Source organism: Pezoporus wallicus, unplaced genomic scaffold, assembly GCF_028554395.1.
Source record: "Pezoporus wallicus isolate ANWC-B61680 ecotype Strahan unplaced genomic scaffold, APGP_CSIRO_Pwel_v1 contig_4264, whole genome shotgun sequence".
In the NCBI taxonomy this organism is placed as follows: Eukaryota; Metazoa; Chordata; class Aves; order Psittaciformes; family Psittacidae; genus Pezoporus; species Pezoporus wallicus.
Genome location: NW_026637102.1, coordinates 60,829 through 84,117, shown reverse-complemented (window position 1 = coordinate 84,117; position 23,289 = coordinate 60,829). Strand labels below are relative to the sequence as shown.

At 38.9% G+C, this 23,289-nt stretch overlaps 2 protein-coding genes across 8 annotated transcripts in view; one reads left to right on the top strand and one right to left on the bottom strand.

Moving 5' to 3' along the window:
- Positions 1 to 11,712, bottom strand: part of MYPN (myopalladin) — a 73,256-nt gene extending 61,544 nt beyond the window's left edge. For both annotated transcript variants that reach the window (XM_057403236.1, XM_057403238.1), the window contains exons 1-2: positions 11,429 to 11,712; positions 2,313 to 2,499 (exon numbers count right to left, since the gene is read on the bottom strand). In XM_057403236.1, coding sequence (XP_057259219.1) covers positions 2,313 to 2,347 — 35 coding nt within the window. In that variant the 5' untranslated portion in view covers positions 2,348 to 2,499; positions 11,429 to 11,712. The remainder of the gene's footprint in view (positions 1 to 2,312; positions 2,500 to 11,428) is intronic.
- Positions 11,713 to 15,626: 3,914 nt separating this feature from the next.
- The window catches only part of HERC4 (HECT and RLD domain containing E3 ubiquitin protein ligase 4), a 37,623-nt gene continuing 29,960 nt past the window's right edge, over positions 15,627 to 23,289 (top strand). For 3 of the 6 annotated variants that reach the window (XM_057403233.1, XM_057403228.1, XM_057403234.1), the window contains exons 1-4: positions 15,811 to 15,870; positions 16,764 to 16,869; positions 18,151 to 18,442; positions 21,324 to 21,483. In XM_057403233.1, coding sequence (XP_057259216.1) covers positions 18,217 to 18,442; positions 21,324 to 21,483 — 386 coding nt within the window. In that variant the 5' untranslated portion in view covers positions 15,811 to 15,870; positions 16,764 to 16,869; positions 18,151 to 18,216. Of the gene's footprint in view, positions 15,768 to 15,810; positions 15,871 to 16,763; positions 16,920 to 18,150; positions 18,443 to 21,323; positions 21,484 to 23,289 lie in introns of those variants that run through there. The other 3 variants (XM_057403230.1, XM_057403229.1, XM_057403231.1) reach the window with 3 other exon arrangements.

Here is a 23,289-nt window from a genome sequence, read left to right as displayed (position 1 = left end):
GTCCATGAAAAGACTGTTGTCCCTCTGTCTACTCTTTTAGAGGACAGTAAATTAAGGCTTTTGACTGCTGAGCACTAAAAAGCCCACTTCAACATATCATGACCTCCAGAGATAGGACAGAGACAGGACTAGAAAGACTGGGAGCCAATTAAGGCTCAGGCAGTCCAAGAAAGAAAAAAAATGCACTAAGCTGAGCATTAACGGTGTAACTCACAGGAAAGAGGACATCAGTTCCAGAAATAAAAACTTGCTGGCAACATGTTTTAACAGCTGTTTTGCAAAATGACTCTGATTTTAATTAAGCTCAACTGAACTAGACCAAGCCACTTTCAGATCAGCTCCAGTCAGTTTACACACAGCACCTCTCTGTGTGCCTGTTGGGAGATCCAAGTAGTGAGAGTTTCTGCTCTTCAAGGGCAAGTATGTAAAGTTACTGCAGCTCAGGTGATGCTTCCTAACCCATTCAACCATTATAACTGGATCTGAATGGAAAATGTAAATTTATCAATGATTTGATTGTGTACAGTGGACACACCAGTTAAGAAACATGCAGAGTCAGAAAGAGGTATTGAAGTCACAAAGAGACCTAAGAAGCACAAGTCACAGAGTGCACCACAATTATGCTTCCTTCAGGAGCTCATCAGTCACTGCCAGGTATGGAGAGTTCCCTCCCCTGTATAACCAGAACTGCTGCTGGTCCTTGCAGCCTGTCCTATGTTTCAGGTAAGCATCTGTGATCTGAAAGGTATCTTTGTCTGCAAGAGTAACTTCTGATACTTCCTCACATGGCAGTGTCTCTGGGAATGAAAGCTCATTCTGATGTCCTCTTGCATTTGTTGTGGCATTATTTCAGAACATAACAGTGCTTGGTATGTTTTTTCTGGGGTGTCAGTGCCATCAGTGTCTACAGGAGCAAGAATTTCCTGGTTTACACCTCTCAATCTCTTGCCTTAATTTTTAAACCAATAAAATGAGTTTGCAGTGTGATTAAAGATACAGGCAATGTTGTGCATGTCACAGGTTATGATTCTATACTAGAAGTGTTGGCTGATGGGCAAATATGGATTGACATTGCCATGTCTGCCCCTGCAAGGGACAGGCAAGAGTGCTAAGGCAGATCCAGAGGGAGTTGATATATTCTATATATCACATTGGCAAAAGCCCCAACCATTACATAATAATATGAGTTGGATATTTTCTATTCATGTAATTATGCAGTGCATCTGTTAGCATGAGCCTGCTAGGTGTTGTGTGATTGTAATTCAGATTCTAATTTTAGAAGTGGAGACATATCAGAAGAGTGAAAGAAATGGTAGCTCTTTTCTGTAGACAGCAGAAATTACAAAGTTGAAAGATTCCTTCAGTGCTTATTTCTTTTTCACCCAGTCCAAAACAGGCTTCATCATTTAACAGGGTAGCGTTCATGTGAGGGTTGCCTGAGTGTTACTACGAAATTTTTCAGTCTCCTTAATTATTTGGATGAAATTTACTAGTAATTTATGGAGCCTGATGCTGTTTCCAATGACATAAGTTATTGTTCTGTCACTAACATTAATGGGAGAGAAGTCAGACTTTTCTAATAATATAACAAGTTAGTTATAACCATAGTATTGAAAGCAGTCTTTCAGTTGTCCACACAGAGCCAGTCTCTTGTGTTGTCCTCATCCAGTTTTATCCAATGTTCTACGTGTTTGCTTTTCAAAATGAATCAATAGGTAAAAGTATACCAATATTTTGCTTTATTACAGTAGAAATTGTACAGGGTACAGCTGAAAATTGTTGTAAAGATTTCTATAAAACACAGAGCTAATCCCCAGAACATGAACTGATGTTATGGGTGGCGACTGTAAAAGCAGATCTGTAAAAATCCCCCTTTCGTAACAAAATTTTACTGAATTGTAAAAGTGTAGATCCTTTAAGATGGATTCCCTGCCTAAAAACCATGGAGGACACTGTTTCCTTATTTTAAGTTACGATTTTTTATTTTTCTTGTGCAATATTATCCATTGTAAAGTGCTATCTTGTATATTAGCCTTTCAAAGAATTTGGTCAAATTGCAAAGATGCCTGTAATACAAAAGAATTTAGTAAAAAGTGTCTGTTCACAACCATTTTACTGTTCCCTGTATAGTTAATGTTTTATTAGGTTCTCCTACATTCTTCCTTTAGTAAAGGGATTATTTATTATTTTTTAAATTTATTTTAAGCTAAACAACATCATACAAGCATCTAGGTTGTTTAGTTTGCTAGCATTCAGATTTTAAAGTGGATATTTTCCCTTTATGGTTCAAATATAAAGTGCATGAGCTCTACCTGGAAGTGCTCACATGGCTGAGTAGGATCCCCATGAAGTTCCCACCATGTCTGGGTGCAGGGTTGACTCACATCAGCCTTCTTTCTGGGGTCAGTGCTAGCAGACTTCAATGATTTGTAGAGCACACAGCAAGTATTGATATACAGCGACTGGCAGTTGCCCAAAGAAGCAGAATTTTGATGAAACCTGTTATATAAGATTATTTAAAAAAAAAAAATCAAATACAGAAAAAACTGATATAATACTAATGAGGTAATACTATAAAATGTAATAGATACAGCACTATAAAATCCAATGACTTGGTGGAGACTATGTCTTGTAATCAATAGAAACACAAGATCAGAAATCAAAATGGATTAAAATTAATAACCCAGAAACTGGGTTTGATTACTGAACAAAATATCAAGGGGATGTGCTGTTTTATTCATGACTTGCTTTGGGCAAGTGAAACAGGAAGAAGCTTTATTTGACATTGATGCCAAAAAACCTGCATGATTGAAAAGTGTGAGATTTACAAGCAGGGTTACTACTCCTAGCATTTTCAGAGACTACTGACAGTATAGGATTTCAGTAGTCCAAAACAGACCACAAAAAGGGATCTGAAAATGCAGTTCTACTGTCTTCATCTAATTTGGAACCCTCTGTGTTATGTGAGATTTGCATTCCTACTATGACCCTCTCCTTCCCCGTCTTCCTTTATTTCCTCTTCTTTCATGTCTTTCCTTCTTTTGTTTTTAAGAAGAACCTGGCTTAGCAAACAAGACTAATTTTGTTATGTTTTTTCATGTCTTCAATTAAGACAATGCTAGTTGGCACCGACTCTGGTGCTGGTACAGGTTTGCCAGATCTTGCTGTAGCTGATACAATGATGGACTTGTTTTCCTCAGATTATATGTAAGAGAGGGCATTAAGCCAAACAATGTGTTTGTACTTTTGCTATTCTTTTCTGAGTTTTGCTCTCTTCCATTGCTTGTCAAAATTCCTCTTCAGATAAAACAGGATTAGACCCTAGCAGCTACAGATCTATCCATTTTAATTGGCTTCTTTACCTTTCTTCAGAACAAACATCTCCAAAACATCTAAAATATATGTTTATAGCCATGATTAATACCAACTGAACAGATTGTCAGAGGGACTGGTGCAAAGAGTGTAACCTAAAGCTAAAGGAAAAACAGGAATATTACTAAAGTGAAAGCCATATTATATACTTTATATTTTGATTACTTGAACTTTTTCTCCTTTAATTTTAAGGTTGTTGGGTTTTTTGTTTCTGTTTTTGGGTGCATTTTTTTCTTCATGTTAGCTATTTCTATGGTTGATATTAAGCAGACCTGACATTTATCTTGTCTGCCTTTGCTAACTGCTTACTGTTGTCCAGGGACAGGGTCATATATACATGAATGTTTCTGACTTGGGGTTGAGCTTAACACAACACCACATTACGGACTGTATTTTTAAAAGTGGATTAAGAGTCAGTCTAGTGAAGCATATTTTGTAACCACACAGTCTCTACTTCCAATTACACATTTGTCAAACAGAGATTTACAGTGCAGTCCTGCTTCTTATCACTTAAATGGCATTGCACATCTAGAATAGAGAGCATGATTTCACCCAGGCTACTTACAAAGAAATTCCAAACCCCTTAAAGAAATGAGAGACTTCACTGAGAGTTCATCTGTAAGTGCTTTCAACATAAAAGAATAAGGGTTGGCTATTATTTGTGGAAACCTGGTTAATGCGAGTTGCATGGTAATGAGGAAAATATACTCAAGAGGTTCTTGCCTGAACTATACATGTATGCTGTTTATATAAAATATTATCTTCAGTATCTTTTTTCTAATTAGGTACAGTGGCTTCCTAGTGTATTTCTTTGGGGTTTTTTATAGGCCCTGAGGCCTACAGCAAATTAAACACAAAGGGCCAGGCAGCTGGCAGGAGCCAGAGGCACCTCAGCCTAATGGTAGTGTAGATCAGGACCTTTGGGATTCGAGAGTAACCAAAACCAGAATGAATGGCTAGTGTTTTGAGCATCAGAGGCTTTTGCACCTGTTATTGACAACTAGAACTGTAGAGAATATCAACTCTAGTCAGATGTTTAATACGACAAAATGTTCAATAACTTAGTTGCCAAAATTATACTTCATGAGATATACCCCTAATTAGAATGTCCTACGGGATTGTTGTGAGAATAAGGGGAGGGCATTCTTGGGTAGTCTACATTTTAAAAATAATTTCTTGAGACCTCTTGCTTTCCAAGCACACTCAGATGAGAGTTTCAGTAGTTTATCAGCAGTGTACATGTTAGTCAGCTCATCTATGAACTTGTGATCATGGATCACCTCAGCTAGGTAGGCCTGGGACAGTCTGGAGGATAGCAACATGATTGTTCAGTGAGGTGACTAGAGGAACCAGCTAAAGACAAGAGCTTGATACGCATAGGTTAGGTAGCAGGAGAGTATAGTTTGATAACAGTTTGCTAAAACACAACAGAAGGAAACTCCATGGACAGGTGAAAAACCATGTATATATAGTATATTACAATGGGACAACAGGATGAACTGAGAAATGGTTAGTCTGAAGAAAGATTATACCCATACTTACATGGAACCTAGCGTCTCGACACATGGTGGCAGTAGCAAAGCATGGCAGTTTTTGTGCAAACAAAATGTAGTAATGACATGTGGGGTTTGGGGAATCATGTTATCTGGTTATAACTAGAAGAATGAGTTATAGCTGCTATTTGACCATTTGTGCACAGCATTCAAAAAGCATTGACTCTGACCAGCTCTCTGATTGTACACATAAGGGAAGAAAACTCCTGCAGAAGTTCTATAGCTTTTAAAATTTTCCTCCTTTGTATTAAAACAGTGCCATTAAGTAACAAAATTATAACTAAGATATTATTCCCAAACTCTGAATATCATTAGGTGACTGGAGAAATAGTTACTGTTTTAGCAGCACTTTAATGTGCCACCTTATTCTGTACACTTGGGATCAGCTTACCAGCCCATCCTGATGATTCTGGCTCTTTCCCTTATGCTGCCTCATCTGTCTGGAACGCTTTCCCTCAGGCCACTGAGTCACCTTCCCACTTTAAATGTTGCTTTTTTCATTGTAATTTTAAACTGATTTGAACTATAACATAGTTTATAAAAATATATATGAAGATGCACTGCAAAAAAAATGTATAGATACTGATGAAGCTTAAAAAAAAATACTTGTGTTTTTTTAGGATACAACTTTACCAACAATCAATTTTAAGATAAGGGTTTGGGTATTTTTTTGTCAAAACACAAGCAAACTTTCAGAAGGAACAGAGAGAAGAATTAAAGTAATTTGATAGTACCAGGTTATTAAACACCACCAGAATCAGTCTGTCTAGCTAAAGAACAAGTGATGCTCAGATAACATTAATTCAGTTACCAAAGTAAGGATAGCAATCCAGAAAAGTAATTCAGAGCAACAATAGCAGGAGATACTGGCTATTCTGACTACCCATGCAAATTGTTAACTATAACAGTGACTTTTTCACAAGTAAAACTTCTTGTAACACAGAGAAACAAAGAGAGGAAGAGAGAGGATACAGCTTTTCTAATTGGAAACTAAGTAAGTTCTCTAATTTATTTCAAATAAATCACGTAGCAATCAAAAATGTTTCTTACTACTTTCCTAGGCTATATTTAAGCCAGTGGTTCTGCTTATGCAGCTGTCAGTTTCCAGAAACATCTTATTTCCAAACAATCAAAATATTAATATGCTCAATGGAAGGAGTCAAAAGATATATCAGGCAGGATTTAAAATATATTCTGATCTGATAAACCACGCATGTTACAAGCCAAGTTTAGACCAACTGCTACATCTGTGACATACAGTAATGCCTTGTGCTATCACACAGGTTATAAAAAGGAATTTTCTTTCTGCCTAGGATACCTTTGAAAATGTTTTTTTAAATGTCTCACTTCTTTGTGCTTTAGAAAAAAAAAGAATATTAGAAGACTCCAAGCTGTGACACTTAGAAAGAATATGCAAACATTATGATGAGTATTTTTCACTTAATCTGATTAGTGAAGGCCTTTTAAAGTAGAACAAAACCTATCTGGCATGCTTAATTGGTGGTGTGAGGCTGTGGAAACTTGATATTAGAGCTAAATTTTAGACATAATGCTCTTAAAGTATAGGTTAATGTTAAATCAGGACAACACAGTAAATCCAGAAACCATCTACATTATAAAGAAATATTTACAAGTTTTGAAATTTAAATACAAGTTTTGAAATTTAAATACAGGATATGAAGACCAAGGCTGTGTTTTCATTAAATAATTAAAACTACATACTTTAAATTATCTTACATATTTGCTGAAAAACTAAGGGATACAGTTGTATATTTTCATTTGAGGTGTTCATATCATTTCATATTGCCCAAGATTTTGACATTTGAGTGACTAGAAGCAGTTACCTAAATCTTTACTCATGATTTTTGAAAATCGGCATACTTTGAAAACACATACTTTTAGAAAGTCTTGACTGTAGTGTTTATAACCTATGGGTATTGTATATGGAAAGTATTTCTCCTATATAGAACAGATTTGTTTTGTTGTGCTTTGAGCTATTGAATAGGATTTAAGGTGTTTGAGTGAATAGAGAAGTGTAAGTGGGGACTGGAGCAGGCAGGGGTGCCAGAACTGCTGTTATCATGCTATGATGGATTGCGTTTATGTGAAATGCATTTCAGTTTGCTGACTGCACTGCATGAAAGGAGTATAAACATGTATTTTTTTATACCTGACATACTCAGCTGTGGATTTTTGAGCTGTGATATAAACCCCATAAAGACTCAGCTAGTTTAAATTGGCATTAGTTGCATTGAGAAATAAGTTACCCACCTGAGGGTTTGACCTAGAGGACACGGAAGCAGGGAAAACGATGGCTTTGACTTCTTGGCCAGGAAGGGCCAAAAAAAGAACTCAGTGGGAAGAACTTCCAGAGTTTTCCCAGCTATAGTCAAGATTATAAAGTTTAAAATCCAAGAACCAATGAATGATTTGATTCCCAAGAATGAGGCCTCTAATAACAGTCTCCACCTTGCAGATACAGCTACTTTCTGTGCATTCCCATAGACTCCTTTTTGTCATATTACTGAAACTATCGAGGAGGAATATTTTTTAGGAACATTATTATAGGAAACTATAGGAAACTATTTAGGAATATTATTATAGGAAACTATTGAGGTGTTCCAAGCAGTACTGTTTCCTGTCCTGTTTTGAAAAACTTAGGAAAGAAATTATTTACATACTGTATGCTTTCTAATCCTGAAATACATGTTCTCCATGTACCTGATGCAAGAGAAAATCTTTGGTTCTTTTGCAGAGATGTAAAGATCCCTCTGGTCTAGATCCTGAGATGCAGGATTCCATGCAGCCAAATATTTATATCAGAAAATATGTGACAACAAATATATTATTAGTTTCCAGGTTGAATGGGGCTTTGAGCAACCTGATCTAGTGGGAGGTGTCCCTGCCCATGGCAGGGGGTTGGAACTAGATGAGCTTTAAGGTCACTTCTAACCCAAACCATTCTGTGATTCTGTGATGAAGTGCTGTATGTGTAAAGACATTATGGCAGAGACAAAGATGGTATTTGAACCTTTAATTTCTCAATTTTTTAAAAATATTACAAGTTTTATGAAATACAGCTGAAAACATTTTTTTTTTTTTTTGTAATTAAAATCATAGAATCATAGAATAGTTAGGGCTGGAAAGGACCTTAAGACCATCCAGTTCCAATCCCCCTGCCATGGGCAGGGACACCTCACACTAAACCATGTCAGCCAAAGCTCTGTCCAGCCTGGCCTTGAACACCACCAGGGATGGAGTGTTCACAACCTCCCTGAGCAACCCATTCCAGTGCCTCACCACCCTTACAGTAAATAATTTCTTCCTTATATTCAATCTAAACTTCCCCTGCTTAAGTTTTAACCAGTTACCCCTTGTCCTGTCACTACAGTCACTAGTGAAGAGTCCCTCTCCAGCATCCTTGTAGGCCCCCTTCAGATACTGGAAGGCTGCTATGAGGTCTTCACGCAGCCTTTTCTTCTCTTGAACTTTAAAATCTCACCTCAGAATAAAAGTAAATTTAAATTGTATTTAGTCAAAATTAGCTGTAAAAAAATAAATAAATTAGCTGTAAAACCGATGGTGCAGGAACTTTTAAAGTGAAGACATTAAGATTTTATGTATTACTATTAAGTAGTCTAAACTAAATCTTAGCCAAAAAATAACAATTTTCATAAATTTGACTTGAAAATATGCAGACACTGTAATCCCAAATACTTTATTCTTAAGAGATCATTGCTGATATAACTCACTGGAAATTATGACTATTTGTAATGGTTATAAACAAAATGCTTCTAGGTTCATGTCTATTGTAATTCTGCAGGGAAACCAGTGGGGATTATTATTGTTATGAACATACTATTTTAACGCTTATGGTTATTATAAACTCAGAAGATAACACAAACAGATTCATAATGGTAATGAGCTATTTAGAGGCTCAAACTTGAATAATAGGTCAAGAAAAATTACGAAGACCACATGCCATTTGCCTCTCAGGAAAAGTGATTTTTAACCCTAATGCTGTTTGTTTACCAAGCAACCACTTGGCCATAACACCAAACAAGCATTATTTTTGTTCATTTTATTAAAAAAAACAACCCACAACCTTATACTCAAAGGAATTTAATTTGTAATATTTATACTGTCTGTTAACGAGCCAGTTAGCCTTGCCAAGTTTGCTACAAACTCACAAGCATACATGATTGTATTGAATTGTTTCTGTTTGCAAAAATTTTATCACATTGGGCACAGTACTGGCTAAAAACTGTTGTGGAAGTGCTTTCTGTTGAAACTGGAGTTTCAAGATGACTTTCCTGCTGGTAATCTGTCTGGTTTTGGATGCCTCCACTGTGTCATGGGATGAACAGGAACTCCTATGTCTCATTTGGATCCTGTAGAAATGCTATGTCCTTCCCTGAGACAGTCTCGGGAACAATCTCTCTCAAATCTCAGGGATCCAAGCCCTAGGACTAGTCCCAGACTTATGTCTATGTATGTTTAAGAGTAATAATGCTGCTCTAAAACCCTGCCGAGGAGCTGGAAATGGCCCTGTATTCTCCTTTTATGAAAGTAAATATACATATGTTAAGTGGGGACTAGTCAGTATCCCTCAAAAAATAATTTCTGATTGGGATCATATTTAGTGGTGTTCTAGTGGCTTGCTGGCATTAATGACAAGAAAGCCTTCATCAATCAGACATAGACTATGAATCACTGCTATCTCCCTCCCTACCCAAGAAGAAAAAAGCCAGCTAAATGCAATGGAGGTTTGGCACAGGTGGCTGCTCTACTGTTTCTGCTTCCAAATGATATATAGCTGCTTTGGCCTCCCTTCTGCAAGCTTGAAGTTTTAAATCGTAGCAGTTTGTTGCATGCTGGTAGACCAAATAAACAAAGAAACATTATCCCCAAAACATTGTCCAAGATTTTCTGGAGAGAAATAAGAGCCTCTAAATCACTCATATTAAAAAATCAACAAGTGTATCTGCAGTCTAAGTAAACAGAAATAAAAGATTGTAAGTTTGTGACAATTTTTCTTTCCTAAATAGGAGCTTAGTAAGTATTGGCGTAAGAGATCTCTGCGAACATGAGTAGTCAATAGCTTTCTCTACATATGAATTGCGGGTAGGTAGCAGCAGTGATTCTGTTTTTCACACAGCCATGAGGATTTGATTGTGCTTCTTATACAGCTCACTTTCCTTCTCTATGTCAAATATTTTTTTAATCTTTTATTCTAATTTCATTCTGACGTTACAGGAAATTCAGTGTTACAGCCCTCCAAGGACTCAGAGCTCTGACTGCTCACATGCAATTTCTGTGGGGCTTCTTAACAACTTCTGCAAGGGAAATGTAATTTTCCATCTGTCCATGAGTCTTTGTCCACTGTGAATATTTAATCCACTTTTTGAACAGAGATGTCACGTACTGCAGTTGGCACAAATAGCATAGATTCATTATCACTTCAACACGATGTTTCAGTCCATGCTATACCAAATGTCTATGACTTGCTAACTGCACCAAAATAGATATTACATTATCATGTCCCTCTAGGTTTCAGTAATATATGTGAAATCATGAGTCTTACCCTGAGCTGCTGAGTACTGTCCAATCATCTTTACTAAACAGAAATATCTTTGTGGCGAAATAGTCACATATTTTTAAGTGATAACTAAAAGCAGAAACAGCTCAATGTAGTTCAAACATACTCGTTGGTTTATAATTCAGATTTATTTTCTTCCCAACTACTATTCTCAGAGTCCTGCCATAGGAACAGAGAAAACAGTGGGTCCTGACAATTGTTTAGGCACAGGCCCACACACTATTACACCTAGCTGATGTCCTAGGTTTCCTAGAGATGCATACTGTTTCGTCTTCTCTCCTAGCAATCCAACCTAACATTTATTTCATGTCATGCCTACTGTGCCCTCTGATAATCAAATGTTTCTTTACAGCTTCATTTTCCTTGTCCTCTGCTAGCATTATTCTAGTGTAGGACCTTTTCCTTCACTGTTTCTGTTCCCATGCCCAAATACATCCATGCTTATCTTCCTACTGCCTGGAAGGTTCTTTTTAATTTTAAATCTTACTCTTTGTAAATCCAAGGAACTTATAACCCAATAAATGGGGTGGGGAGAGAGCTGAATATCAGGAAAAACTCAGTCTGGTTCAACAGAGAAGGGGCTTTATCATGGTATTTCTGGTTTCCATACCAGCTCATTTTTTTCTTCCATTCCCAGTTCTATTCCAGTAACAACAAACTTAATTCTGTCACTTAAATGCCAGGTCCCACCACACATCTAAGAAAAGAGACCATCTGTGTAATTTTCACAGATAGTTCTCCTCTCTGCTCTCTCCCAAGCCCCCTGAGGGAGCAGATCCCTCCACCCCACCTCTGTTTACGTGAGGACCTTTCTTTTTTCACAACTAGGTCACCCAGTGCTTGGGATAAGAAATGACACTAAACAATCCAAATGGAAATTTGCAAAGAAGCCAAGAGTGCTCACCATGAAGTGTTGCGACCAGCCTGTGTGTGAGCCTCGGTTCTCGTCCTCTCCTGTGCCTCTTTGTTCTCCTCAGTGCAGGCTGCTACCTTTCTGCCTGCTCTTTACAAAATAGTAAGAAGGCTAATTTTAGGGTGCTTCATCATCCTGCCATGCAAAGACACAGTGTCATGTCAGAATCAGCAGCATGTGGCACCACTTGGAGCTGCTATTTTATAAGCTGAGGTTCACTGTGTTCTCAGATTGGTCTCTATAGGGCAGAACTAGCTCAATTATTGATCTTGTATTCCTGTAGGACTGCACCTTAAAAATCAAAGATCAGTGCCAGCCTGACCAAAAGCCCAGCTTAATTACATGTGAATTGCTGTCTCAGCATCCAACACTTGGATTACTTGGGAATTTTTTCCTGGTGTTTGGTTAGCACCTTGTCTGCTAATCTATTTATAAAAGAAAGATTCATGTAATAGCGTGAAATATCATGGCAATGGAAAAAGAACATGCTGCATGTTGGGAGGGACTACACTTCCAACCTTCTGTGTAGGATGTTCAAAAATGTTCAGCATCTTCAGCCCCAGCCTGCAGGTGCCTGGCACTTGTGTATCTTCTGCCATACTGCCAGGATATGGGGTAGTCCTCTGAATGCCAGCTGCAACTTGTGTGGGCTGGGTGATACGAGATCCACAGAAGAGTTTGTGAGCATGAGAGCTTCATACCTAATGCAGAGGTCAGCTTGTTTCTTTCACTCCAGTCTTCCTGTCCATGATTCATTCTTAACCTTCACTGCTTTTCCATTTTCTTTACATCTGATGTCTTATGAGAAGCATTCTTTTGGATATTTCAGATGCATTTTGTTACCTGACACGAGGGGAATAGGGTTTTGAAAGTTTTTTTGTTTTGCTTATCTTATTTGAAGGTATGATTCCTCATCTTATCCTTAAACAGCTCCCCTAATTAGGTGCCTTGAGATAGGTAGACACAGAACTTGCTATATGATCAGTTTGGTATTTATATAGTGATTTACCTTAGCAAACAGGTGAAAAAAATATTCTTTTTTTTTCACTGTATCACCATCAATTATTAAATAATTGATCTTGTAAGCATATTTACATTTGAGCTAACCAGAATCAGGACAATGGGCAGGGTGGGCAGACAGAGAACTAAAACATGCTAAGCTATGAAGTATCAAAACACAGAAAACATGTACTCTGTGTGTATGTGAGTTATGTCTGTCTCTCTACATTGGCACTTTCATTAATTACTAACATCCAAATAGTGGTATTGTGAAGAATATAAAGATAAAATGTAAAACTGAAATGGCATAAAGGGTCACACTGTACCTTTCTCGTCTGGCTGTTTGCATTCTAAAGCCTTTCCTTTGTCTTAATCAAGAATATTCTACACAAAGGCTTCACACAAAGGTTAGTAATTTCTCACAGCAAAATGCTGACATCTCTAATTTCATGTTATCAGCTGTTCTGGACACCCATTTCTATTTTCTGTAGTCTGTGACACATCAAAGTATAAACAAGGAGGTTTGAAATGAGGAACTAATGTTTCTAAAGCATGTACTCACTCTTGCGAGGAGAAAATGGAGGCAGAGAACAGTCCACCTCTGTTATCAGCTACACAGGAAGTTTTGTGCTGTAACACTGTAGCCTTCAAAAACATGCTTTCCATGTTTTACAGTAATAGCATAAAGTATATGTTAATTAACAGTATATACTTTTTTTTATTTTTTTTTTTTTGCATTATCTGAATGGGTGATTAAGAGTGACAGAATTTAAAAACCACAGTTGTGCTGACAGCAATCACCAGGAGTAGCTAAGCATTGCTATTTTAATAATGGCAGGGCAACTGAAAATAGTTTCCTGTTTGTTGTGACCATCAGTAAGAAGACTGTGCAGTTGTAATAGAAATCCTTCTGTGCTAAGGCACCCAGGAAAAAATATATGTCTTCCTTGAAGTTAACCAGACTTATATGTCTTGTTTTCACTGGATTTTGTGTCACTGCAAAATACTGGGGTTTTTTTTGCAAGTACTAGAGTGGACATTGGAAATATTGAGGTGCAGGCATGCTTACCTGCAGTTCTCTTGACCACTGCAACTAGAGAACCACATTTTGGCAGATTTAATGCCAGTGGATGCAGAGATGGTTGTACTAAGCGATTGGGAGTCCAATCAGTGATGTGGCATCAGAGCAGGCACTCTTTCCTCCACTGCCTGTGTACCTTTAGCCCCATGAAGGAAGGGGCACTCTCAAAGCATACAGGCAGGGTATGGCTTCTCTGGAAGAGAAAATAAAATTTGCTAAGATAGGTGGTGAATAGAATAAAAATACAGCTTATACTTTATTTGAAGATACATTTGAATTACTTAACTAGCAGTAATCTGATTTTAGGATTAAAATAATTCTTTTAAATAGTATAGCTATGTCTGTTACAGAAGGGAGTTGACATTTGTGCAACATTATATGTTGTTTCACCCTTCATATGTTAGTTAATGAATTAGGCCAGTTATATCAAAATCCTTTTCCATGTAAAAATTGTACTGGCATACAATGTTCTCAAGTACATGAACATATCTCCACATGCTGGTCAGAGGACACATTGCACAGTGAATGAGTATTTAAAATATACTTCAGAGTGGGATTATTTGCAGTTAATTACTCCGGTGGCCTCAAATATAGGGAGAAGGAAGATTAGAACTAGAAAACGAATTAAATGTTTTCCTTCGTTTGCTACATGTAGCAGCTACTGCTAACCTTCCATTCTTACACACAGAATGGAAAAAGGCAAATCACTCATCTCTTCTTTAAATAACAAACCTGAGGATTTGCTACCATGAAAAGTGCTGCATCATTTAGCCTCTGTCAGCTACACAGCTATCTCATTTTCTGAATGTATGAATTTAATATTTCTGGTTTGGATCTTTACTGATAAATCTACAACCACAAATTCTGAGAAGTCCTGTAGAATCTTATTCATTTAGATACACAAAGGACTTAATGGCTGGCCCAAGACATCCCATTTGTTTGGTAGGTTTATTTATTTAAATGCTTTCCATTACAGGGCAAAATGACACCAAACACAGAACTTTCTTACCCCATAGTTTCCAGAATCACTTTGCCATGAAGTATGACTGGTCCTGGCTTTTTTTACTTCCTGACCTATATAAAACTGGATCCTCGAACTGCTACAGAGAGACTGTTAAATAAGGATTCCCAACCTGATCCACTTACATAAATTGCAATGTGTTTTCCTCCTGGTAGTAAGCAAAATCCTAGGAGGGAAACGTTTTAACATACCCACCCTGCGGATGCTTGTAACAGAATGCAGAATTGAGAAAACTGCCTTCGTTTCTGCTGGGAGGATACAGCGAACCCACCCCTACCTGCCCCTCACCCTGAACCTGGCAGGCCAGCGGCAGTACTGGCCTTTGCACCGCTGCCACACGCTGCAGCAACACCACCTACATCACTCTCCTCTCCTGTCAGAAGTTACTGACAGGTAATTGGAGTATGAAGGACAGTTTGTTCCTGCTTCTTCCTGGTGGATCCAGTTCCTCCCCGTTCACTGATCTCATTCTTTTCGTGCCCTCGAGATCAAGCAAAGGCTTCTGCGTATCTCCGTAGATCACAGTGACTAGCAACACACCACAAAGTTTCTTAGCACTCCACAGGGAACGAGAAATACATCATCACAAAGATCTCTCCTCAGCAAACAGGGAGGGAATGATTTGTCCCAGAACTTACCCATTTTTTAAAAAAATATTGATTTAAAAATAGTGATGTGATACAACGATGGCCCGTTTTAACGCAGCTGTATTTCCCCGCGGCTCACCTGTTACCAAGCCAAGGCTAATGCAGAGCTGCCATCACCACCCGGGAGTGAGTTCCACAGCTCACAGCCCCTCCCGCCCCAGCTCCGCTCTTCTCCAGTGCCGTCCCGCGGGCGCACTGGGAGGAGGGAGGCATGCTCCCTCATTCTCCACTTCATGCTCATCCCCCTACAGTTATTTATTGTCAACTTCTCGCTCAGCCTCTCCATAGCCCAACAGACGGAACCGAAGCCACACGGAACCGAGCTCCGGCGCTCCAGCGCTCCAGCACCCCAGACCCCCGACCCCACCGGGCAAGCAGCGCCTCCCGCTGCTGAGCTCCGGGCTGACGTCACGCCGCGCCAGCGCTGCGTCACCGCCCCTGACCACGAGGCCGGGTGGGAAGGAGGCGAGGGGTGAAGCGGGCGCGCTGCGGCCCCGCCCGCTGAGTTCGCGCCTGCGCAGAAGTGGCGGCCGGGCCCTGTCATCGCTCCGGGTTGGGCTGCTCACACCCTCGCGGTGGCCGGTGGGTGCCTGCAGCGGGTGGGCCGGGCTTGGGTACGGCATCACATCGCATCGCGGCACCGGGGGAAGTGGAGTGGAATTGACCGAACTGGAGCGCCTCGCCGGTGAGTTCCGCCTCTCCGCGATGCGCTGTCGGACCTCCGCGGGCGCTGCCGCCCTTCGGCCCCGCGGGCGGACAAGAAAGTGCACGGGGCCGCACTCGGGTGCGGGAGCGGGGAAGGGGAGGCAGGAAGGCGTGGGGCGGCAGTTGGGCCGAGGAAGTTAGGACCGTTTATGGGTGATGCTGCTTAGCAGTTGCGGGGCGGGCTGTGGAGGGACCTCGGCGTCTGGCACCGCCCCCGTCGGAACGGGCGGAGGCCCCCCGCCGGCCGCGGACCTGCGCCCCTCCGCCGGGGCTTCCTTCACTCCGTCCCGTGGCAGCTCTCTCCGGAGCCCAGCGAGGTAGCGGTGCCTTAGGGAGGAGAGCTGTGGAACCCGTACTGCAGGCTGACCGCATTTGCGGTGTCCCGCGCGAAGGGACCGCTGAAGAGAGCGTGTGGCTCGGCCCTTGGGGTGGCCGGGCGCAGCGACGTTACACAGCCCGCTCCAGTCTGCGGGAAACATCCAGACTCTTCCTGTGGCACCGTTACCCGCCCTGCCTCTGCTAATAGAAAACGGGTTGGGTGGTTTCCCTCGCGTTCCGTATTTGGTGTCGGCACTGGACTGGTTTTGACGTCACGCGTGGTAGTATCTAGCAGCTGACAACGTGAGTTGGCTTGATGGCAACGTACAGGGCTAAAATACTGCTGTGATTTGAGGTCAGAGTACAAAGCTGCTGTGGATACTGACTCGTGAAAGAAAGAAACAAACAAAAACCCCACCTTCTGTGGAAATATGTACCTGTTTCAGATGAAAGGAGAACGTTTCCTCTTGCCCCACTGGAGGTGGAGATAAATCTTGACTACAGAAATCTTAACGCACTATACTCATACATCTTTTCTCACTTCTTGTGTTGCAGGTTGAAGCTTGCATTGCAGTCACTGCTACAAATGTGTGAAATTTGCTGTTGCATAGCTATGTCTTAACTGAAGACTTCATCGTTTTGATGTCCCCTTCTGAATGTGGTAGGATATAGCTAGGGAAATATTTGACCATGCGTCATCCTCTGAGATAGGTAAACAGAAAGCAATATATTTTAAGCTGTTTGACTGTTCTAGTTTTATTTGGTTGGGGGGGGTTATGACATCACAAAAATAAGCATCTTGTTTACTGCATTTTAACTTTTGCAGAGAAACATAGATCATTGTGTTGTGCTGGCAAGAATTCTGCCCTTTTCTGTTTTGTGTAACACTTGAGTGCTAGCTGGTGTGAGCAGTTTTATGTTGAAGCAGTTTATATGTGTTACAATCCTGCAGCACTTAAGACTGAATGCATTCATGGTGCATTTTATTCCCCATTCCATTAGTCGTGCTGTCTTCCAGATAATGGTCAGAGCTAAAAAATTACAGAAGTTTTACACTGTATTGCATTGATTTTTAAATTGTTCTGAAAATATGGGGAAACTTGCTGTCACAGAAGTGTAGTATGAGTAATGGTGAAATCACTGTCATAATTTCTTCATCATCTGCAATACTGAAAATGAAAGACAAGTGTAGCTTTGTATTCTTTCCAGGTAGGTACAGAGTCTGTTATCACAAACACTGGTAATTAAAATTTAGGCGTTAGGGCTGGGGGTTTGCATGGGGGAGTTTGTGTACGCGGCCTCCTGTTATGCAGAGTAACTATGGAGCTGTAGCTCATGTTGTTTGCGTTTGAAGACTGGCGACTTGAGTTTTGCCTATATATTTTCTTTAAAATTGGAAGTTCAGTTGACTCATAGTTGCTTAAATGTAATGATTGACACATCGTATTCTTCTTTGTGTTGCATAACTGGATTGATCAGAGATGACCAATTTTTTCCAAGCTGTGAGTCAAATGTTGTTTTTGGGGATGATCTTGAGGCTGTACCCAGTGCTTTCTGGAGTCATGCAGCTCTTCATGCAATGACACGAGTCTTTCCCATCTTAAAAAATGTTTGAGGTCATTGCCACTTGTTAGAATTGATTATGACTGCCACTTACATAGTTCAGGATTAGGAATTAGAGAAGTTTAACAAAGAATGGTACTTTAAAAAAGTATTATAAAACTGAGAACTTGCACATCTTAAAAACATTTATCTGAAATAGGAAGGAAAGCATTTTACTGCAAAGTTAATGTAAATACTGTCCAAGAAAGTAAATCACAGTCTCTAAAAATTGTTCAGTATTTCAATATACTGGTATATAGAAAGTGAATTTGTGAATTACATGCTTTATAGAAGGTAATGTAAATGGACAATACTGAAAAACTGCACTTTTTTTTAACAGCTGCACAGAAGGGATATTCTAGAAAAGTCAAGTTGGAGGATCACTGTGATCAAAAGAAGCATAAACATGTTGTGCTGGGGAAACGCATCTTTTGGACAGCTTGGATTAGGTGGAATTGATGAAGAGATTGTTTTAGAACCCAGAAAAAGTGACTTTTTCTTAAATAAAAGGGTGAGAGATGTAGGATGTGGACTGAGACATACTGTTTTTGTCCTGGATGATGGCACTGTTTATACATGTGGATGCAATGATCTAGGACAACTAGGGCATGAAAAAGCCAGGAAAAGACCCGGTAAGTTTAGAAGTAATGAACTGCGGGGAGTACTTAGTTGTGCATGTATTTGTTTTCATTATGCTACCAAGATTGCCAAGCATTTGTGCATGTGCTGAATTGTATGCACAGTGGACCTTCCAAGAATGGCTATGTTTTTAACTTTGAAAGCATTCCTTTGCTTGAATTGCATCTTGTGACAATTGGAAACGACCAACTGTGAAACATGTATGTCTCCTCATATTTTTGTCTGCCATGCAGCTGGAAAGTGCCACTGCGTTTTATTTCCAGCATGAAATCACTTTACCCAAGGCTATGGGAGACTCAGTGGCTGTTGTTAACCTCAAGAGGAGGTGACCTGCTTTAGTACTTGGATTAGCATTGTACTGTATATATGGGTTTGGTTACTGTAATATGGTAGAAACAAACATTTGGCATACCATAGTTAAGAAACATGCTGTGTTGTTTTAATCATCTAATATGTGATGTAGAGCAGGTCTGATTAAAGCAGTGTTATTAATTTTTTTTTTAATGAACTGAAAGTACAACTTTTGATAAAAAACTTTTCAGCATATGCAGTGCGACGGGAAGAGGATTTGGAAAAACCTAAAGCATTAAATAGGAAACAAAAAGCTCAAAGAATTTTCACATCTATGTGAAATGCGTGTTTCTGCTTCCTGCTTGTGCAGTTCTATAGCAGAAGTGGGTAAACATCTTGCAGGGACTGCAGAGGAGTGTGCACATGGGCTCCCTTCAGAGCTGTGCATGTGAGTCATAGCTATACGCGACTGCGAGATGTGGAACAGTGCTTCTGACAGTACTTACAGCATATCGTAAGCAAACTGAAAAGGCTTACTAAGAGTTTATTCTAATCACTGCTATAGGAATTTTATGAGTTACTTGGCACAATAATTGATAGAAATATTTCAATTAGAAATAAGTTATTATGCAGTATTTTAGTACTCCTTTATTCAGAGTTTCAGCTTTGGTGCCAAATAAAGATTGTTTTGTTTTGTTTTGTGATGTTTTTATTCTTGTGCGTATGTGTGTGTTAGTTGATGTGTAACTTTCCAAAACTAATTTGGACTTCTATTGGGAAACTGTAAATGAATATTAAAACTGATAAATTTTAATCTTGAGCAAGTATTTGCTTCACGAACATGAATAGAAACTTAGCTTATCAAACTGCCTGAGTAATTGTTACCCACTTTGAAAATGATGCTGAATTGTCTTTTAAATGTTAAAGTTACTACGAAAATATTTGACTTCTGTGTTCTGGTCTTCTTTTTTTTTTTTTCTTTTTATTTAAAAAAAAAAATAAATTTTAAGACTTGCATGAACTTTCCTATATAATGAAGAAACATACTATAAGTCTCTCTATTTTTAATTTTTTCTGTATTAACATGCCCAGGCACACCAGTCACGAGGACTGTAATGTTCTCCTCCCTAATTTTTCTTTCGTCTAGAGGTTACTGACAGTGCTGTTGAATGTTCTCATGTGAAGTCAGTGCATTGGGATAACTTTTCTTGTGCAATATAAAGAGGCTCGGTATCTTTACAAATGGGTTTATGCTCTCTTTTGAATGTCTTTCTGTTAACTGAAGATGTTGTTGTCACTGACTGCATGTCTTTGTCACCTCTGTGTCACCAGTGGCACTATTTAGCTGTGCCTTCCCTCTTTTCTCCCCACAGAGCTCTGCTTACCATATGGACTACGTGAATGCTCTTTAACCTGTATCAGTCACCCTGGCTAGTTTAGCAGCTGGTTAAGATAGTCTGAGCTAATCTGCATGATCTTGACTGAGCTGGAGAGCACTTGCATGACCCCTTCCATTGGTAGGGCTGTGAAGGCCATAATGGCTTGAATTGGGGTGGTAACCTCTTTAATCAGACCAGCTGTTTAAAAGAATGAACTGATGTCTGCTGTTTGTTTTACTTTCTTTTGGAAACTGTGTGCCTGTCATGTTGCAGATACTATTCGCTACTGTTTGGAAATCATTTTAGGCTATGATGGGTTGTGTTTACAGTGCATATTACATTGATGATACACAGGCTTTTTCAGTGATGTGCCATTCTTAGGAATAGAAAAGTGTTTAAAATGTCAAGTAGGCTCTTATTTAAGAGGACTCTTGAAAATTCCAGCCTGAGTGACAGGCCATGATAGTATTTCTCCGTTTTACTCTTGTTGAAATGAAAATGTTAGGCTTATGATCACAAATCATAAGCATGAAAACAAAGTTTTCCAAATGTATTTAAAGGTATTGATGCAGGCTGCTGGAAAAAAAATCGCAGATATTTTAGTGTTTGCTTTTCAGGGCATACACTGTATATCTAGAAAAATTACTCTTTAGGATCTGTTTCTACAGAGTTTTGCATTATAAAGAGGGCATTGTGTAGCTCATTGCAAAATCAGTAGCTTTAGTCTTTAATTTGCCCTGCCTTGTTTTCCAGGCTTTTTTGTTAATAATGAATAGGTGAATTTAATTTGCTGTGGTGGAATGTTTTCCTCTTACATAATGCCTACACGTGTAGTCATTTGACAATAATCTATTTGACCTTAATGTTAATTAGTTTCTGCACTCATTTTCAGATTGGCAAGATTAGAAGGAACCATTATGATCAAGCTGCAGTTTTTGTGCACTTCTTATATTGTTTCAGATATACTTCTTATTTGGTTAATTTTAGCTTGTCGAATTTAACTTGCTTCTCCTAGAACAGCATGCTTATAATTTTAAATGAAGAATGTTTTGGCAGACTTTTGGGCTTGCTTCTGTGTCATTTCAATTGATATTTTAGTACTGAGTATACCTGTCTTGAACAGCAGTAGCTTCTTAGTACCTTTTTTTTTTTCTTAGTAGTTTGGTTTTAGGCAACTAATTTTTTATTTATTTATTTATTTTAGAGCATGTTGGTGCCCTGGATGCCCAAAATATTGTAGCTGTGTCATGTGGAGAAGCCCACACTCTTGCACTGAATGACAAGGGTCAGGTATATGCTTGGGGTCTGGCTACTGATGGACAGCTTGGCTTGCCAGGAACAGAGGAATGCATCAGAGTGCCCAGGTTAAAAAATATTAGTATATAATAATTTTTCTTTTTTTTTTTTTAAATGGTTAAGTCATATTGGTTAATCTATTCTGCTATTATAATTAAAAATACATTATAAAGTGTATTTTAGTTATGGCACTTATATGCTGTAGACAGTTTAATTTCTCAAAAGTCAGCTCACATGAGGAGTGTGTTACAGGGTGGTTGGTTGGTTTGCTTTTTTCCTTTTTTTTTTAATACCTATCTACTAAGAATGAGAGTTATGTTGGAAAAGTAGGATGGGTATTTTAATAATATAAGTAGGAACTGATAACTGCTCTTTAAGAGAAGTTAGAGAAAAAGACTGTTAAACCAGTTGTGGGAGTGCATTTGAAGAAGGTATGTTTGCTGTCTGATCTTTGCAGTTCTCACCACAAATTTTAGCTGTGATCAAATAATATGCCTTCTAGTTATAAAAATGATTGCTAGCCAGATTCACTTGCTTGTTTTCAGAATGCTGTAAGTGTTCCAGCTAGCTGAAGTCCACATTTTTGCTGTGATGAATAGGTTCACTGAAATCAGTGGAACTGTCTATAGAAAGAAGTTTGTATGTTTGCAAGCTGGAGGTTTTCTTTTCTAATTTTGTTTTTTACATAGGAAAAATATGCAAGAAAGTAACAATTCCTTGAAATGTTAGTAATGCATAACTTTATCATGTTTATCTATGACATATATATAAATATGAAAGATACAAATAACTACTGGGAAGTTTTTTTTATTTCAAACTAAAAAACCCAGAGGCCTTTTAGAAACTCCTGGTTTTCTCATCAGAAGTTGAAAGCATGCTAGATTTAATGCACATTCATATTTGTTTGCAACTTTTTTATGTTATCGTGCAATACTTAACAGTTCTGTAAACTGAACTTTGGATTCAAGTTGTGTGTTCAGTTTTGGTCCCTGCCTGGACAGGCTCCTCCTAGGAAGGGCCACAAAGATGATCAAAGGACTGGAAAGCTTGTCCTTTGTGAAAAGGCTGAGAGAACTGGATTTGTTCAGCCTTGAGAAAATAAGGCTCAGGAGAGACCTTACACCATATTTCAGTGTTTAAACCTGAAAGAAGACATGACTCCCTTTTTACAGGAGTCATGGAAAAGGTGAGAGGTAATGGCTAGAAGTTTCTTTTGGGGAGATTGTGACTGAACATGAGATGCAGTCAGCATTGGAATAATCTCCCTAGGGATGTGGTGGATTCCCCAACACTGGACGCTTTCTTTTCTAAAACTTGGCTGGACAGCGTGCTGGAACATCTAGCCTAAGTCATGCTTTGCCAAGAAAGGTTGGACCAGACCCCTTCAGGTCCCTTCCAACCTGGTATTCTTTGATTTTTATGATCTTGATGTTGGTAAAGATGAAAAATTGAGTGTGTGAGATAAAGACTGTAACTCTAATATTGTTATACAGAAAATGTCAAAACCTTTTTCTTTTGGAAACTAGAAAGTAGGAATAATTTTCTACTTGCATCTGGTATTTATTTCCTCCATTTGGCTGTGTAGCATCTCCTTCCTATCACGTGAGCCTCCCTAATACTTCCTTACGGTCTTTTACTGGTGAAGTTACCTTGAAGATAAAACAGAGCCTGCCCTTGGAAAGCATTAGAAAAGAAGCAATTTTGACTTAAGACTTTACTAAATAGCTTCTAATTAAAGTTAGGATATTTAAATTAGTTTTATATATACTTCACTGTAAAGGATTCACTTTCTGTATTTTGCCCTTTTGTGTGACTTTATATTTCTGTACTGTGAATTAGCAGCTTAATTCTTTCTCTTGTTTTCTTACCCCAAT